General features: G+C 37.4%; 2 protein-coding genes across 2 annotated transcripts in view; both read right to left on the minus strand.

Moving 5' to 3' along the window:
* Positions 1 to 19,475, minus strand: part of LOC134678206 (diuretic hormone 45) — a 129,099-nt gene that overhangs the window by 56,333 nt on the left and 53,291 nt on the right. The gene's annotated exons all lie outside the window — the stretch shown is intronic.
* The window catches only part of LOC134678205 (uncharacterized), a 51,002-nt gene that overhangs the window by 17,003 nt on the left and 14,524 nt on the right, over positions 1 to 19,475 (minus strand). Inside the window, exons 3-6 of the mRNA XM_063536671.1 lie at positions 3,966 to 4,147; positions 2,971 to 3,066; positions 2,607 to 2,715; positions 1,156 to 1,289 (exon numbers count right to left, since the gene is read on the minus strand). Coding sequence (XP_063392741.1) covers positions 1,156 to 1,289; positions 2,607 to 2,715; positions 2,971 to 3,066; positions 3,966 to 4,147 — 521 coding nt within the window. The remainder of the gene's footprint in view (positions 1 to 1,155; positions 1,290 to 2,606; positions 2,716 to 2,970; positions 3,067 to 3,965; positions 4,148 to 19,475) is intronic.

Genomic DNA, 19,475 nt, shown 5'->3' on the forward strand with positions numbered 1-19,475 from the left:
TAAAATAACATATTTTTCGAGCAAGTGTGATGAAATAATTATGTAAAACGCAATATTATGCTTCAGAGTAAATAATAAAAGCCCATACCTACCTACTTAGATAAAATATTCGCACGGCAAAATGTCGAAAAGTAGGTACGCACAAGAGAATAAATTCGCAATGCATTACAAATGATTCATTCGCCGAACTGCTAAAACTTACCAATGATATAATAAAACGAATATTAAAGATCTAGCGTGTTACTTTCACTATACTTACTACCTAGACCTAATACCCACTCCGCTTCCAGTATATCCGCTTCCATAATATCTAACTACTTACTTACTGCCCTATCTTACTGCCATGGCGCAGCGACCCGAAGTGGATCTTGGCCTCTGACACTATTAAGGAACGCCATGCTTCTCTGTCTAGCTGTGTATAATATCTAACTAGGTACTTATTATTTAGACAGTACCTGCCAAGGTGTCATGTTTAAATAATGAGTAGTAGGTACTTAGGACACCTAGGTAATCATTCCCACATTGTGAGCCATTAAAATAATACCTAAGTACTTTTCTACTTAAATACTTAGGCCATCCCCAAGAAAATATTCTTACAAGTATCTAGTTTTTGGATGACGGAAATACAAACAACCATTCCTACCATCCCATCCCAGCTTGTAATGTCAGAAAGGGGTAATGGGAACATGCATGAATTTTTTGGAATATGTCAATCATAGACTAGGAATCCTCTAGACAGAGTTTAGAGCAATTATTTCATGCAACCGATGATCCCAAAAATGCGGGGGTGCGCGGGACGAGGTGAGCAAAGTTCCGTGCCGTGATTGGTCCGTTCAAAGACACGGACGTCACACAAAGACACTTTCGACTCGAACATGGAGTAAAATTACCATATGCGTGGCGGAGGGGGTAGCGCGACTATGCTAAGTCTGGTGGATATTTTGTCTGTGATCCCATCCCAGTATGTATCAGTATGTTGATATAACTAGCAACTAGATGCAACCCAGGAGCAACCAGATGGTTGCTGCTGGGCCGGATTAGAACGCGTCGCGGGCCGAATTTGTCCCGCGGGCCGGGGTATGGAGAGCCCTGGTCTAGATGAGATGTAACGTGACGTGTATAAGTGAGGATAATGGCTGGAGCAGGCGTGCTTACGGGGAGGGCTGACGACGACGAACGAGCGCACGGGCACGTTGTTGCTGTGCACGACGCACACGAACTTGCCGTAGTCGGCCGGCGACAGGCGGTCCACCAGCAAGTACGACCCGTAGATGTTCGGCACGTCCTCCCTGACACAAACATACTTTATTTATACAATATGATTAAAATATACCTGTATGAGGTACCAGTTATAGTATTTAAAAACCGGCCAAATCCGAGTCGGACTCGCGTTTCTAGGGTTCCGTACATAAATCCGACTCTCGCTTGACTGCACATTTCTAATAGGTTTTCCTGTCATCTAAAGGTAAAAAAACCGGGCAAGTGCGAGTCGGACTCGCGCACGAAGGGTACCGTACCATAATGCAAAAAAAAAAACGGTCACCCATCCAAGTACTGACCCCTCCCGACGTTGCTTAACTTTGGTCAAAAAAACCGGGCAAGTGCGAGTCTGACTCGCGCACGAAGGGTTCCGTACCATAAAGCAAAAAAAAAAAACAAAAAAAAGCAAAAAAAAAAAACGGTCACCCATCCAAGTACTGACCCCTCCCGACGTTGCTTAACTTTGGTCAAAAATCACGTTTGTTGTATGGGAGCCCCATTTAAATCTTTATTTTATTCTGTTTTTAGTATTTGTTGTTATAGCGGCAACAGAAATACATCATCTGTGAAAATTTCAACTGTCTAGCTATCACGGTTCGTGAGATACAGCCTGGTGACAGACGGACGGACGGACGGACGGACGGACAGCGAAGTCTTAGTAATAGGGTCCCGTTTTACCCTTTGGGTACGGAACCCTAAAAATCACGTTTGTTGTATGGGAGCCCCATTTAAATCTTTATTTTATTCTGTTTTATTGCAGAACTGAGATATTGGTATTTTAGCCAAAATGTCGTCACCCTTATAATTATAACCTAGGCAATAAGGTCCAAGTAAGTAAATTAATTTCTGCAGTTCGCGCACTGCCGGGTTAGCACACTGAATGATTTGCCGCGCTCGCCCGGCGGTGGACTCTATTGCCTAGCTAATAAGGGTGACGACATTTTGACTAAAATACCTGTATCTCAGTTCTGCAATGGAATTCCGCTTGGTGCCCATAGAACGAAATGAATTACAGAGAAAGACCTATCTAATGACCTAACTCTAAACTCTGTTGGTTTTGGGGCAATTTTGACGCATCGTCCTTTGTAGTCTTTCCCAGTACTAGAAAAGCTTCAATATGAATGCGCCTCACAGCATCGCATCAGCAGCAACTAATTGGGATGTTTCCACGAGTATAAATGCTGTATATATGTATAGGTATATATCCCGTTTATGAGCATTTTACTGTGTTTTGTTGCATTTCATTCTAGGAAATGTAACAACGGAGTAACTAATTTCGCTATGCTTAATTTTTAATAATTGGCTATGACGAAATATAGTTAAAAAAAAATCATAATCATTCTTACCGAGATGTGTTTATTTCTTTTTGAGTGGGCAGCAAGTCCCCTTCGGTCCCATTCGGCCAAACTCTTTTCCATTTCAAATCGCTGATTGCATCGGCCAGATGAGTCCTTTCTGTGAGGAAAATATTTAGTAAGTAGGTACATATATATATATATATATATATATTTCTATAAATAAGTAGGGACCTAATGGTCTGTAGACATTATTTTCGTAGAATTTCTCCGATGTTTTTGCTGAAATAGCATTTCCATTAGTTACAGTCAGTAGAAGTATTTAGACACCCGATGTGCGATTAATTTTATAAGTTAATATATTTTTTTATATAGTCTTAGTAGTCAACTAAATGCTGAAAACGGGGTGACTTACCAATCAGAGCCTCACAGAATAGGCGAAGAGGTGCGCCCTCTTCAACCGACTGATCTTGGCTCACATACATTGTTCTTGGAGCATTGGTAACTTTACCTATGGATGAAAACAAAACATTTACCTATCTTAGATACGCAATGGATTACTCAGGCTTTAATAAGAAATAACAATTTTAGAAGGGTTTAGAGGGGGGAGGCCTATGTTCAGCATTGGACGTCTTATGGCTGAGATGAATGAATGAATGAATGAACAATTTTAGAAAAAATATAATTTATAAACATGTATTTATTTATGACGGAATACACTTATTTCCATCGGGTTCAGATCAAAGCAACGCTAAATTTCAATGTTTTCAATAAGTAATGCAAGCAGGTTATTCAACGTGGATAAATTGGTGATAGATATTCATAGACGAACACACACTTCAATAAACTTTGGTATAAATTAAACACCAAATAACGATATAATGACGGTGGCATGTAGGTATAAGCAATTAAAAACCGCAGATACCTGAACCTGAGTCATTAGAAATTCCGAAGTCAGTGGATTGAATTCTTGTTAATAGTTACATATTTAGATATAAATTTCGTAAAATGTAGGTAGGTACGCTTATTCTGAAAACCATATATTTACTAACGTCCCTAAATGGAACCGACTTTTTTTCCTCTTTTTTCAATAGTTTTAGCATTCATACTTATAGGTACTTACGGGTCGCTACAGTGATAAGGATAGCATGAAAAATTAAACAAAATACCATTATAGGTAACCATCGATTTTACGAGCAGTACTAAATATACAATGTGTTAAATAGTTAAGTATTTATTTATGTACATTTTCTAATCTTAGCAAACTAACTAATAATAGCTGGGACAAATACAATTTATGAAGACGGAGTTTTGTTTACGGTTAAGTAGGTACCTATCAATAGTTTTTAAAGTGGAAACAGGATGCGGTCGGACCTCAACCTCACAAGTGTACGTATGCTGTGTACTTACTGAAGATCTGCAGGGTGATGAGATGGTCCTGCGTGTGGGTCTGGTTGGACACGCGGCAGACGTACTCGCCGGAGTCGGAGCGAGACGCGCGCCGCACGTACAGCGTCTGGTTGCCCGCCTCCGGGTACAGGATCAGGTTGGACAACCCTGCCGGCCATGGGTACGGTATGCCGTCTTTGAACCTAAACGATAACATTAAAATACATATTATTAAATACGCACAACTTCATTTATTTTCATAATATCAACGAATTACATCAACTGACAGGTTTTCATACCCCGACCTAACGTCGATTGACTGTCTGAATTACATACTGTACTGCAATTACACAAAGGTCAAAAATGCTACCTAATGATTTGCTGGTTTTCCTAAAACGGCTTGTTAAAGCTGAGGTTTCATTAGAAATGAGACATGAGGAAGCTAGAGCTTCGCGATTTGACGACGCAAATTAAGAGAACATTTACAAGCTGGTGTGTGGGAAATAAAGGTTATCACACAATCTTTAACCGTGGCTGCATTTCTGGGGCCAAATTCGACATGTACAACTGTCAGATTTCGCATCCACGTCAAATCAACAGTTGATTTTATTGCATACTGAGTATTGATTCCATCAACGGTGGATAATATCATTTGGTACAACCAAAACTCCACTCTAAACTAAGGGTGGTTTGCTTGGTTTGCTAGTCACCCTAACTTTGGATTGTTAATGTCAAATGTTGACATTGTACGTATTCAAGAACTTATGATTTTTCCCACATCAACGGGAGATCAACACGATACGTCAAACGTCGCTTGTCGAATAGGGGTCCTGCCTTTCATGCCTTTATGTCAAACAATAAACAAAATGTCGAACGATATCTGAAATTTTTCTTCGCAAGTCTGATGAAAAACATTGTAGCTATATATATACTGTAAACTAGGTACCTAATATGTTTATATTTATAATGTGTTTACGAGCGAGTCATAAAAGCCTTTTGACTTCTATTGACTCTTGTTACCAATTTTTACAGTACCTACCTCGCTTAAATATTGCACAATGTAGATAATGTACCTAATATGTAATATGCTATTAAAATCTGTCACCGAGCCACCCGGTGTATCTAATAAGAAAATTACGGACATCTGAAGCTTGAGCTATATGCAGAAGTTGCCTTTTACTTGCATATTTTAGTAACTTTATAAGGTAGCCTGTTAAATTATAAACAAAAACAACAAAGAGAGCTATGAAGTCATCCTGTGTCAAGCGTGGCTCACTCCGCGATTTCGTCGCTTTGCTACAGGTAGCTAAAAGTATATCCGTTCCACCCCAATTTTGGGGAAAACCATAAGTCGCGCGTGGCGCTGTCGCCACCTAGCGGCCATATCTGTGCTGATCGTAACAGACGCGTTTTGTTAGAGAGTGAGTCTTCTGTACCTAGTACTATTATTTATTATGTGCCTGTATATACCCAACTAACATTAGGCGCTAAATTTAAGGGTTACAAGAGATTTATATAAGCGCCTATTTACTCTTTAGGTGTTGTTAGTACTCTAAAAATAGGAGTTATAGCCGGCTATAACCCCATTTTAACCCCGGATTGGGCACAAATTTTATCACCGTAAGATTTATAACAGTGCTACAGTAGGGTTAGCGGATAAAAAAAGAGACATAAGAGCGGTATAGTGGAGCTACAATAGTGTTAATTAATTCTTTAGGAGCTATATGGGTTGCATATAGGTGACTACAAACTGTTGTAGTAGAAGAGCGCTAAAGTAGTGCTGTAATAGCGTTGATTAACAATAACAACTTAGGATTTAAAAGGGTGCCAAATAAGCGACTACTAACTGTTTGAGTAGTAGTGTAGAGCAATATAGATGATACTTTCAGCTTTAGATGGTATATTAGCATTTAAAGTCAATATTTGTAACACTCAAGAAGGTAATTGCACATTTGTTTCCTTAGCCCTGCCTGCTTTGGTTGCAGATGTTTCCATTTTGTATTATTATTTGTAAACTTGCACTGTGACAGCTTGAAGTGAAATGTAATGGCGGATAAATAAAAGCAAATAATTATTTTAGTTCACCGATGCCGGTGTTATCTGCGGATTTATGATGGCGAAATTAATGGCTGCTATTTAACTGATCACCAGATTTAGTAAAATTTAATACCAAAAAAATATATTTTACCACCCTAAAATAATGAATGATCACCAAAATTATAACACCATTTTAATGTGAAATGATTACCAATATTATTACATTTTACTATCCTTTTAAAGGAAATGACACCAAACTAATCATTATTAACCCAAAAATTGTAAATGATTACCAAATTCCAAACCCCATTTTAATGTGAAATGATAACCAAATTTTTACATCTTGCTATCCTATTAAAGAAAATGACACCAAAATAATCATTGTAAACCCAAAAATAGTAAATGACCACCAAAATTAGAACTCCATTTTAATGTAAAATTATAACCAAATTTTTAAATCTTGCTATCCTATTAAAGCAAATGACTCCAAAATAATCATTGTAAACCTAAAAAATAGTAAATGGTCACAAAAATTGTAACCCCATCCCCATTAATTTAAAATGTGCAAATATTTAATATATCGTTATCCTATTAAATTAATTAATCCACTTCGTCACCTTTTTCTAGTAGCATTTTATTTCTGTAACAGTCGCAGTTCTAACCTAACCTAACCCACTTTTCTAGTAGCATTTCGTTTCTGTAAGGGTCGCAGTTCAAACCTAACCTAACCCACTCTTCTAGTAGCATTTCTTTTCTGCAAGGGTCGCAGTTCAAACCTAACCTAACCCACTTTTCTAGTAGCATTTCGTTTCTGTATGGGTCGCAGTTCAAACCTAACCTGACCCACTTTTCTAGTAGCATTTCTTTTCTGTAAGGGTCGCAGTTCAAACCTAACCTAACCCACTTTTCTAGTAGCATTTCTTTTCTGCAAGGGTCGCAGTTCAAACCTAACCTAACCCACATTTGTAGTAGCATTTCGTTTCTGTAAAGGTCGCAGTTCAAACCTAACTTAACCCACTTTTCTAGTAGCATTTCGTATCTGTATGGGTAGCAGTTGAAACTTAACCTAACCTACTTTTCTAGTACCATTTCGTTTCTGTAAGGGTCGCAGTGCTAACCTAACCCACTTAACTGATAGCAGTTTAACTTAGTTTTCTAGTAGCATAACGAAATGCTAAGCATTGGTAAGCATGATTTTTTTTATTTAGGGTACCAAAGTATTTTTTGGTGGTCATTATATTTGTAGCCGAAATTAATTACACTGTCAATAACTATATGTATTACTAACAAAATTTTAAAGGGCCTCTGATCCTTTGCATATTTATCTGAATATAATATTTTTTAAATTGTGGTCCACCGTATTTAATTTTCGCAAAATTACACAATATAGGTGAAGTCCGGTTTTAAATACAACAATACTAACATTATGTCTATATTGAGTAAAAGTATCGATTTTTATTAAGTATTTACGTTCTAATTAACAGTTTTTGTTTTGCTTATTGATTCATCGGTCATATTAACATGGCGCTATAGGCTTAGGTTGTAAGTAAGACTCTAATAACACTATAAGATGTACTAAGGTATTGAATAACGCCCGTCTGCGACTACATGATCTGTAAAAGTGACTCATAACTTCTCTTTTCGACTGTAAGTCAGACAAGAGAGTTAAGAAGCGATTGCGAGTAACGGAGCTATTAAAGAGTTTTTATCGCCTGTTTAGAACCTTAAGTGAAAATTGCAGCTGCTTATGATTTAGATGTTAAGGTGGTAGAATTCACTTTGAGCTATAACACTAGCTGCTTAAGATCCATTATAGCGGCCAAAACGGCTACTGTGGATCTTAAAGCTATACATGGACCTCTTAAAGACCTTGATGTCACCAGAGCCTGTAAGCTTAGAGTATATAGCTATTCTACAGCCGTTATATGTCTTTAGGTGATAAAATAAGTGCTAAGTGTCGCCTAATTGTTTGTTGGGTATATACGTATCGTATATCTGGAATACGGTGTGGTACGCCGCGCCGTCCGCCGCCGCCTGCTTGGATCCCCGAAATGACGCGAACCGGTCTTTGACCCACATAACGAGGGCGCAGCGAACTGCACTGCCGCCATTCTTGCTAAACGTTAGTCTGATCTGGCTAGGCAACCGACTGAAGGGTATTTTTTAAAATGGCACTACAAAGCGCAAAAACACAGCGAACACGGATTATCTGCTTGATGATAAGTATAGTCTAACAACTTATTTTTTTACTCAACTCAAATTATGTCAATTTCATAGGTAGGAGCAATACCCCAAGCAAATCTTGTGTTCTTTATTCATATTATAACTTCAGATATAACTATAAAATGCAAAACCAGTTCACAGTTGATTTACCGATAAAATATGTTACATGAGATGTTCTTCTTAATATTCAATACGTCTGAATATTTTATAGTGACCAGTTCAAAAAATATTCAAAATTTCCTTAAAGTGGAGCAAATATTGGAGCAAAGTAGCACTATTTTAAGGAAACTTTGATCCATAAAAGGTATAAGATCTCTTTAATTATCAATGTTTTCGTTCATCAGTAACATTTTCACACTTTGTCACGTCCAAAGTCGGTGCAGAGTTACCTCAAACGGACTTAAGAATACAAAAAAAAAATTAAAAACGTAATTTAACGTTTTCCAAATTTCTGAATCAATAAATGACACAAATTATAAGTGAAAATAGAAAAGCAAACATGAGTGCACATTGTGATTAAAGAGAGGTGTAGGTACACGACGCAGGCCCGCGCTGCTCGTCCCGGAACACCCAGGTGCGCCTCGCTATTATGGGCAAAGAATCCCGCGATGCGGCTTGGGAACCCGTCATCGCCCAGTTCGCAGCGCCAGCCGACATCTGTAAAACCTGATTCTAAGTACGTACACTAAGTACTTGATAACGGTTTTCCAATCCACATTTTTTCTCAACTGATTTGAAAGAGTGAGGCAAGTTAAGGGTAAAAGATAGTCTATAGATGGTCTATAGTTACAAGTCCACGACCATCCACGTATTCCGAATAGTTATAGGTATATATATGTTTGTAATTATGTCGCTTTCAGTACGGATCAAACCCAATTCCAATGACCTCAAAAGCTACGGATTTGATCCACATAGTTTCAGCGAAATAAATGGCTTCGGAGAAATCATAATCAATCCTCAATCATAAAGCTTTGCATGATGAGCATTTAATCTGCACTGAAAGCGACAACACCGAGTATAAATTTCTAAGTATAAATATAATACCAGAGGCCTAGATAATAGAATACAAGCTAGCAGCAGCGATCTGGCCTAGGTGTGAATTTGGTTGTGGACTAAGCCGATTTTCGGCATCGAACTATTGAATAGGTAGGTGCGAAAACCTATGTGCGTAATACTTACGTGTTGATTTGTTGAGGGAATTGAAAGTGATATTTAGGAGCACATTCGATGTGGCTAAATTGTATTCTCATTTTTAGGGTTCCGTTAACAACTAGGAGCTCTTGTAGTTTTGCCATGTACAATGTACATATACTCGTATATGTCCGTCCGCGGCTTAACTCTGTGATCAATGTGATAATTCGTAGTAAAAAACTCAAGCGTATTACCTATAAGTAAATACTTATACGCTTGTGTTATACCGTAAAAACCCTTTTAAGTGAAAACGCGTTTTCCCTAGTTAAAACTAGTTTTCCGTATCGCCTCAGTGAAATAGTACCTACCTACCTACCTATATGCAACGTGGGGGATAAGTGAAATACTGTACGAGAGTCTGTCTATTATATTCACGACAGTCGCAGGCTGGAGTAGGAGAGGAGAGAATAGGTGCGAAGACGAGCGAAGCGAGGAAGAACGTGTTAGGTTAACCGTGACCAAACAGCGCGCGAAGTTATGGAGCATTTTTTATAATGCCACATTATGCCCCCTTTATCACTTGGTCCATAACATAAAACAACATTAAAACAAACTTTTACATGAGACGTTCTTCTTAATATCAATTCGTCAAAATACTTATTCAAAACAAATTAATTAGAAAGTTATGTAAAGTTATGAAAGTCTCCCAGATATTAAATACATTAAAATGTAAAATACATATATATATATATATAAGTCGTTGGATATAACTAACATGGTAAATCGTATGATTACACTACTCACGCAGCAATTAGTAGCTCTGGGAAGCCTAATTGCAGTTGCTGTCGATATATGGACCGATTAGCGGGACGATATCCATGCCTCAGATCTTCCCGCCAACCGGCTCCGCGCAGTGTGCGGAGCGGACACGCATACACGTTCCGACTTCGCTATTATACACGAGACCCAAAACATCCTGTAGACCCAAAACAGCGTCTATTTTATTAATATTATCTCTACATACATCGGATTGATTCCCAGAAATTAGCGCGGAATTTCTATCGATATAGACAGCTGAGCAAAAATCTGGAGCCAGCTCTCATACACGTAAATACATAAAATAAATTATCAAGTACCTACATACAGGCTAACATGCTAGCGCAACTACAAACAAAAGAAAACATACAGCTGTACAACAACCAGCTCTTTGGTATAAACTATATTCAGCAAAAAAAAGAAACATGGAACGTGTTTCTAGTGGTTTAATTATTGTTATTGCTAGATACCGAAATTTAAGCACATACTTACTCGTACATGACCGACAGCAGTAAAGTTGCGGTTTGCTGCCGTGCTCAGCGTCCCCCGCTCACATTTAATATGCATCGCAGGATATGATAAAGCATATACCTACATACATATAATACATACTTACATTCTTCTGCACTTGCAATATCACGTAGTGCCAACAATTGGCGGCGATCGAACAACGAATGCCAATTATTAGGTATTGTTATTCACACTGTCCGTAGTCTGGTAGCAACCTAGCAACAGCAGTTAGAGGACATTTTTAATATATGTGACGTCAACCAAAAGGTACCATACCTATTTTCGGTTGTTGATAAGGTTGATTTGAAATTAAGCCTATTTAGCAATAGGGTCTTATTAACAACAGACAAGAGAACTTTTTGGTTCAAAATGGCATAAATATTGAGATTGTCGTTATAAATTTGAACGGGAAAGTAGGTACATTTCACGATAATGAACACGTGGAGATGGATTTTATATAGTTACATGTCACGTGCCCACCCTCGACCTGCAGCCCCCGTACATTGACCTTTTACGTAAATAGTTTTTTAGGCCATTGTTAATTTTAGATCATATTTCCGCGAATACTTTTCAGAAAACCTGTACTTACTTGAATTGTTCGTTTAAAGGTATAAGATAAAGTGTTAAATCTTACAAATTGCTTTTATTAACTTACATTTCTGGGTTCCACTATTTCACACAACATCCATGAAATTTATTAATAATATATAGTAACAGCACCAGTCATGGGACATTTAAGAGGGAATTTGGAGTATTTGTGATATTTCCCTAATACATGTGAATGGTCTACCGCTTAGCGTATTGAAAGATGAAAGTCCTATCCGTCTTTCATGTTTCAGGCGTGTTGTATCAAAGATACTGCAATGAGTTTCCACATACTTAACAAATTAAAACTATGCTTTTTTTCTCCAGTCATGGACACCAAAGCTCCAGTAATGGGCCCCCCAGTAATGGACACTGCTCTATCAGTATAAAATATTGAAATAGGTCATCAGATCTGGTCCATGTTTACATAATATTGCATAATCACCCGATTTGCATATTTAATTACGAATACAAAATTTCAACTCAATCGGAAATCGGAAAGTGGCTCAAACTCGGCTACCAAGATTTGACCCACACTAACTAACAGGGCAAGTTAAATGAAAGTTTGGAAAAACGATATTAATTTATCCGAAGTCCGAGCATTACCTCCTGGTTGACATATTTCGTAACTACATTTGACTTCTGTATTGTTTAAACATAAAATGATGGCATGGCAAGCATCATTATGTAAATTGTCCCATTATAGGAGGTATGCAGTTTTACAGCTCCTATAATGGGATTGGGCCAAATACCACTATTTTTTTACATCTGTGGAGTCACAACATAGTATGTTGTATACCTTATCTCATGGTAAATGCAATTAACAAAACACATTCTAGTTTTCATCAAGTATTAATTAATTAAAATTTAATAAATTAACTCACCTCTCTTAGCGAAGTTGTTAAGAATTCGTAGTGGTATTTTTTTTCAGTGACACGACAACTTTTGAGTTGACGCCAATTTCTTAAAACACAACCAAATTTAATAAAAATTCAAACTGAAACAGCTCTAGGACTCTTATTTATGATAATATACAGGCAGTGTTTATAAACTACTTTTAGACACTTATTTTAGAAGATTTACGGTTTTTTGTCCCATTACTGGTTCCACGCCCATCATAGGGTACACTACTACATCTCAATATGTACCTATTCGAATGTTGATTTGTTCTTTTCAGAGTTAAAAAACAGGAAGGCTTGTGGGTTTGAGAACAATCACTTCGCTTTTTTTTTTTGTATCGGAATAACAAGTCCTCGAATCGAGTTGAAAATATGTAGAGACCAAAATACCATTCATGATAAAAGAGTACATGACGAGACATTTCAGTGCGATACCTTCTAGGTACCCATGGAAATTTCTGTACAATGTGACTGTACACTACCAGCATCATTTAGGGTTCATGAAATATAAAAAAAGCGTCCAAGTGCGAGTCGGACTCGTCCATGAATGGTTCCGTAGCAGCAAGTGTATTAACATAATAAAATTGCGGTTTACGATTTATGACGTAAAAAACTACTTACTAGATCTCGTTCAAACCAATTTTCGGTAGAAGTTTGCATGGTAATGTACATCATATTTAATTTTTATCATTCTCTTATTTTAGAAGTTACAGGGGGGGGGGAGACACACATTTTACCACTTTGGAAGTGTCTCTCGCGCAAACTATTCAGCATAGAAAAAAATGATATTAGAAACCTCAATAGATACCCCACACGTATGGATTTGATGAAAAAAAAATTTTTTGAGTTTCAGTTCTATGGGGAACCCCAAAATTTATTGTTTTTTTTTTCTATTTTTGTGTGAAAATCTTAATGCGGTTCACAGAATACATCTACTTGCCAAGTTTCAACAGTAAATGAGCTAGATTTTCTATACGGCGATTAGGCCAGAAACTTGCATGACAACTTATCTGTCTTGGTGTTCTAGTCGCTTATTCAGTAGGTACTCAGGACTCGACTCGCGTAAACTAGTTTAAGTGTGCCATCGGCATCCATAACAATTACAGGTATTCGGAGATCATGCTTTTATTGTTTCGTCGAGGAGTGTTGTATTTTCCCAGCAGAGGAAACGGTTGCATGTAGCCTTGAATTAGGATAATTCCTGTGCACCGCCCGCTAGAGACGACCACTTATTATAATGAACAATGACAGCACCGACAAAAAGCTCATGTAAATTGCAAACATTATTAAATAACTGAAGCTGGCAGTAGTAATTGTACCGTTTATGTCTTACGTTTCAACAGATTTACATGCCATGTTAATCGCAAGTGGAGTATTTTCTTGTTCATTGGATTTTACACGTATGTAGGTACTTAGGTATATTGTTTTTTTTAATGGGTCCTCGTCATAGGACGGTTATATTTATAAAGGGCTCCGGTAGGCGTCGTTGTATCATTCGAGGTTTTCAATAATTGAGAATCACAAGAACAAAGCCGTTGGCATACAATTGAAGTTACGCTCTCATTTTTAAACTACATTCATGCTGAAATAACATGAAAGTTGGCATGAACAATAAAGGAATATACATATATCTGGTCTTTATCTTGTTGCTAGAAATTGTAATACAAAGACAATAGGGCGAGTAGAAAATTTACTTGGAAATGTACATAGCTCTATTTTCTGCGTGAATATATATCACATTTTTCCAACTAATATAATTTTTAGGCATAACAATTTTTTTTTTACTAATGTATTTGTCCATTTCATAAGTAAAATGTTTTTATTAGAATAGTCCATATAGTTTATTCTATGTAAACAATTATTTTAGGTTCCCATACTTATTTATAGTTTCACGTTAATTGTGGTATAGATTGTGGAAGTCTATACACAGCGAGACTGCGTCACTGTCGCGGAGGTCTCGGAAAGATGATTAAATATTGGTATAAAGTCGTGGGCGAGCGCACGCGGACACGGACACAGGCCCCTGTTGATATTCACGATGAGGGCCATTACGACGTGCCCAGACACTGCAACTCGCCGGTTCTCGAAATCGATTCCATCCCCACTGTATATAATGCGATGGCACGGCATGGTGATGCGCTTTGTGATAAGTTTCAATCACAACGAACGTGTCGTTTTGATATGCTTTGCACATGATCTCCGTGGTCGATGACTCGATGATTGTTACGTACTTACTAGTAGGTACTGTAATGTTAAATAAACCTTTTATTATTCTTGGTATTCATAAACAGGCCGTAGCTTTAGCAAATTATCGTAATAGTTCAAAAATATTGTTATATGTAGGAAATCGTTTTCTTTTATCATATTTTTTTTATTTGCTACTTAATTTTATTAAGTATTTACTAGGTTTTACCCGTGAATTCGTCTATGTGGAATAATTATCCTATTTATGTCCTTCCCCGGACCTCAAACTATCTCCGTATCAAATGTCATCTCAAACAGTTCACCGGTTTAAAAAGTGGAGGTAACAGACAGACAGAACAGGTAACAGTCACTTTCGCATTTATATTTCTTTTATACCACATCGGTGGCAAACAAGCATACGGCCCGCCTGATGGTAATAATGTTATTACTGCTATTACTAGCTAGGGGTCATCCATTAATTACATCACACGTTTAGGGGGAGGGAGGGGTCAAGAAAATGTGACATATTGTGACATGGGGGAGGGGGGAGACACAAACTTTGTGACGTCACTTTAACTTCATCAGTAACCGAAAATTTATTTAAATTAATTTTATTCGCTGTACATTTAAATAACAAGTTTTTAAAACGATAATCGTTTTTATTCGTTTAATTTTCTTTCCTAACGAAAACGATATAAATATCAGTAATTTTATAACCCAAAACTGCTTTTGGGTTATAAATTTACTAATATTTATATCGTCAAAAATATTTTGATAAAATATTAATAATACTTAGGTAGGTACTTACTTAATTCGATTTGGCGATTTCGTAGAAAAAATGTGACGTTACACTAGGGGGGAGGGGTTTGCCAAATGTGACCAAGTGTGACAAGGAGGGGGGAGGGGTCAAAAAACCTAGAAATTTGTGTGACGTAATTAATGGATGACCCCCTATTACTAGTAATTTGATTTTGATTTGATTAAATTGATTCCCCAACGACACCTATTGTACTGTAATGACCATTCACCATTCGAATGGCTGTTATAGGTAAGTAGACACGCGTGTGTTGGGGCAGATATAATGAGATGATGGTTTATCGTGTTCCGTTGTCGCTGAGGTCGTGGATCATAAGTATCTAATTACTCTATATGTTACCAAACGCCCAAGTGGTTTAATATACTTAATTGATGGTACTTTTGGAGTCTGTGTAAGTATCGTGTTGCATTCGCTAAAGTCTGATATAGCCCGGCTCGGTGGTCTTCGCCGTACTAACTGAATCATTCGAAGTTAGTAGGTATCGTTGCTCAGCGCTACTGGAATTCAGAGAATCCTCAGAAGAAGTAGGTAAACACATATTACCTACCTCTTTAGTTCTTAGTATTAGGTTTTGTGCTCTTAAACATTTGTAAATGCACCTTTACATCTAGCTACATACATATGTAGACCACAAAATATATAAGCGTGTGTTGACGCTTTTAAGTTTTAGCTTGGCACCGACTTTAGACACAGCAATTTCCAGCGCATATAAAAGGAGAATATTTTTATACATTTTGATTTCTGATCATGTCCAATTTTGCGTTTTGTAGGTACTTATTTTCATACGCAAGTATTTAAAATGGTAAAATAATATTGAATGCCATCTACATACAACATTAACAACTAACGCAGCTTTTGTAGTGGGGATTGTCAGTCTTCTTTTTTTACTAACTAGACTCTGGTGTCATCAATCCGTTCATGACTTTGACAACGGTATTTAACAAATAACAAGGTGGTCATAAAATAAACAAAACGTCAATCTGAGGACTTAATAAAAAACGCCATGTCCCAACACCGATTAATTTTGAGCTCCTTTATAGATGTTCGTGTTCAGGTAGGACGATGAGGGCATTCGACATTTTTTATTGCTTTACCTATTTGTTTTAGAGTTATAGGTATGTAGATTCATATTTCATGTTCAATATAATAGGTACCACTATTTTTAGACAACTTTTTTTTATTAAATTGCGATAGCTTGATTTCGTGTGGCTCCCTTCAATATATCTCCACTTATTACCTATTTAAATTCTACAAATATAATTGAAAATGAGTGCTCTATATATACTACTCGATTCCCAATTTCTATTGTATTTAAAAAATATGAATTTACCGTTTTTCACAGATTATTCCCGTATTAAAACAACCTACGTACACCTACTGTGGTGAAGGATACTAAATGAAAAAATAAAGGTATATTTATGATTTTATATACCTACGTAATATCTATCCTATCGAAAGTATCTAATCATTTGGAATAAATACACTTTAAACGAGGCACCTTTGAATTCCCACACAGTGTTTATTTTCTCTAATAATTTGCGTCTTATTATGTATATGTGTATAAAAATATTTTCATTTGTATAGTGGAGCTATACTCATTAAACGTGTATCAAGAGCAAAAAGGGATTACCTCCGAAGGGAACGGTCCCTACTAACGGTAGTAGGTAAATAGTAAACCCGTCACTAATTAATATCCTAGAGCTGCTTTCTCCCCTTATTTTATTTTTATTTTTTAATTCAAGCCCCACGGCAAAAATGGACGGTTTAAGACTTCGGAAGCCGGTGTTGCACGAAGGTTTAAGAGCATGGCTTAAGCATGAACACAGGTCTACAACAAAGCTCCATTAAGAATGTAGGTAGGAGCCTTAAAATAGGTAAACAGTACTCTTTTAACTGCCTTTGTTGTTGTGTATACGAGATAACATATATCAAAAGAAAGGACAAGACAAGAGGTAAGTACCTAAGTATGAAATAATAAGAAGCCTCACTAATGGACTGACACTATTGAAGCGTATGAGGTACTTAGAGATAGAAGATAGGTATACAAGTCTGATAGGCAAAAAAATTAAGGAATCCCAAATAACATAGCTTAATTTGTATTTTATGCTGAAGGATGAGTTGCAAGTCTTTTTTCTGTCCGGATTTCGAGAAATCCCTCCGGCACAACACAACGCCTGAACGCATTCTGGGTCCGCCGCCGAATTCCATACAAATTAGTTATAATCGTGATCGCATCACCCAATCCAAGTTTCTCACGTTTCAACCACGACCACATATTACGGGTTAGGTATTCAGCAGCGCACAGGTATATATTTTTTAACTAAGGATATGAAATTATAGGTAAGTATAAAAGCATGCAAGTACATCGGAAAACACCTGTTTTGTCTTAATGGGAGATTTAATTTCTCGTGTCAAGTTGGACTTCACTTCGACTCTCGTATGAATTCGCCCCTACTGTCAGTTTCCGGAGTCAAATAGGGCCCCTGATATCCTTATCCTTATCAGGGGCCCTATTTGACACAACATATTGTGATGGAACAAGATAGGAATCTTGTTCCATCTGCGCGCGCCCGTTCTGCCTCGGACACCTTCTCACATTGATCGTTTACACGGCAAATACCGAACTTATACCTTTTCTAATCTAAACGCCGTAACAGACTACCGCACAACACTGCGACCTTAGTGCAGTGCGGTGTACGTATCGACGTATCGTGTCAAAGAGAATAGAGTTTAAGGTTATTGTCATAGTAAATTTTGTAGTCACAGTAAATTTACTGCCATCTTTCGACACAGGATTAAAACTTAAAATGACAAAAAAATCAAAGAATGTATAAATAAATAAATATTATAGGTCTTTTTTTTACACGAATTGACTAAGCCCCACGCCCATGAAGGCTTGTGTTGTGGGTACTTAGACAACGATATATATAATATATAAATACTTATATACATAGAAAACAACCATGACTCAGGAACAAATATCTGTGTCATCACACAAATAAATGACCTTACCGGGATTCGAACCCGGGACCATCGGCTTCATAGGCAGGGTAGCACTACCTACTAGGCCAGACCGGTCGTCAAATCGGTCGGTTTATGTATATATATGGATACCTACATGATTTTTTTAGAACGCCATGACTTTGAATCATGTTCTTTCACTGATATGTAATAAAATTGTTAAATATCAAACGATGTCGCCATCTGCACAATTACAGGCCAAAGCACAGAATAAATAATAGTACTACCGTACAGAAAGGAAGCTTCCTACAAAACCGAAGTTTGACAGCGGTTCAGGGTCGAATCATACTATCCCTTTCTAATATATGGCACTATCCCTTTCGGCTATTTAGGGTTGTCAAAATTTAAGTGATTATCTTATCTGTGGTCGTGCACGCAAAAGGAAGTCAAGTGGTGCCAACCCTAAAAATTGCTCGGAGCAATGCTGAGCCGAGCGGAGCCGAGTTAGGCCGAAGTCAGGAGTTTCGCACCCCTGGCCAAAGATAGTGCCATCTTAGTAGGAGATCCCACATATGGTCGACCAACCAATCTGTCTTTTTCAATATTTTTTTCAAAAATTTATTATAAATAGCCTTGACCATATTTTACTAGGCAACCCTATTTATTTATGTTCTGGAACATATTTTCTTTCACATTTCCATAGTTTCATCCGTCAGACAGATTGGTGAAGGTCGACCATATATGTGGGATCTCCTACTATCTATTTGAGCATAAATTGATTTTCGTTTTAATTTTAAATTATTTTAATTTTAAATTAAACCGAGTGTAAAATACGAAACACGTTCTAGAAAAATCAGGAGTTACAGTCAGATTTCCATGCATGATTTAGGATCAGGCAATTTAAACTCTACTACATACATGTATGGTACTACAGGTATGTATATGTGTGCTTGTATATCACAATATGTATAAACTGACACGGCTGTTCATCATCGTCGTGTAATAACTCTCATTGTTCTCACAGCAGCCGGTTCATTGTAGCGAGTCGGGGCGAATGGAACACGGAGGAAAGGGCAGCGGCGACGAACAAAGAGCCTTCCTGGAACCGGCATAATACAGGTTCGCGGCGACGTGCGATACCTTGGCAGATACCGGCGCGGCCAGGTACCGGTACCGCGCGACCACCTTTTGTCATCCGCTCGGCCCACCGAACACATCGTGTTAATAACTTGTAGGTACATCTAGTATTTTCATTCGATAACGTAACGCAACGACGCGGCGGCTTTGCTGTCTATCTTATAAAACAGTAAGTTTAAATTTTTGTCAGACTAATAAGTACGTAAGTACCTGAGTTTACGTTTCGTATTG

Source organism: Cydia fagiglandana, chromosome Z (genome assembly GCF_963556715.1).
Source record: "Cydia fagiglandana chromosome Z, ilCydFagi1.1, whole genome shotgun sequence".
NCBI classification, from domain to species: Eukaryota; Metazoa; Arthropoda; class Insecta; order Lepidoptera; family Tortricidae; genus Cydia; species Cydia fagiglandana.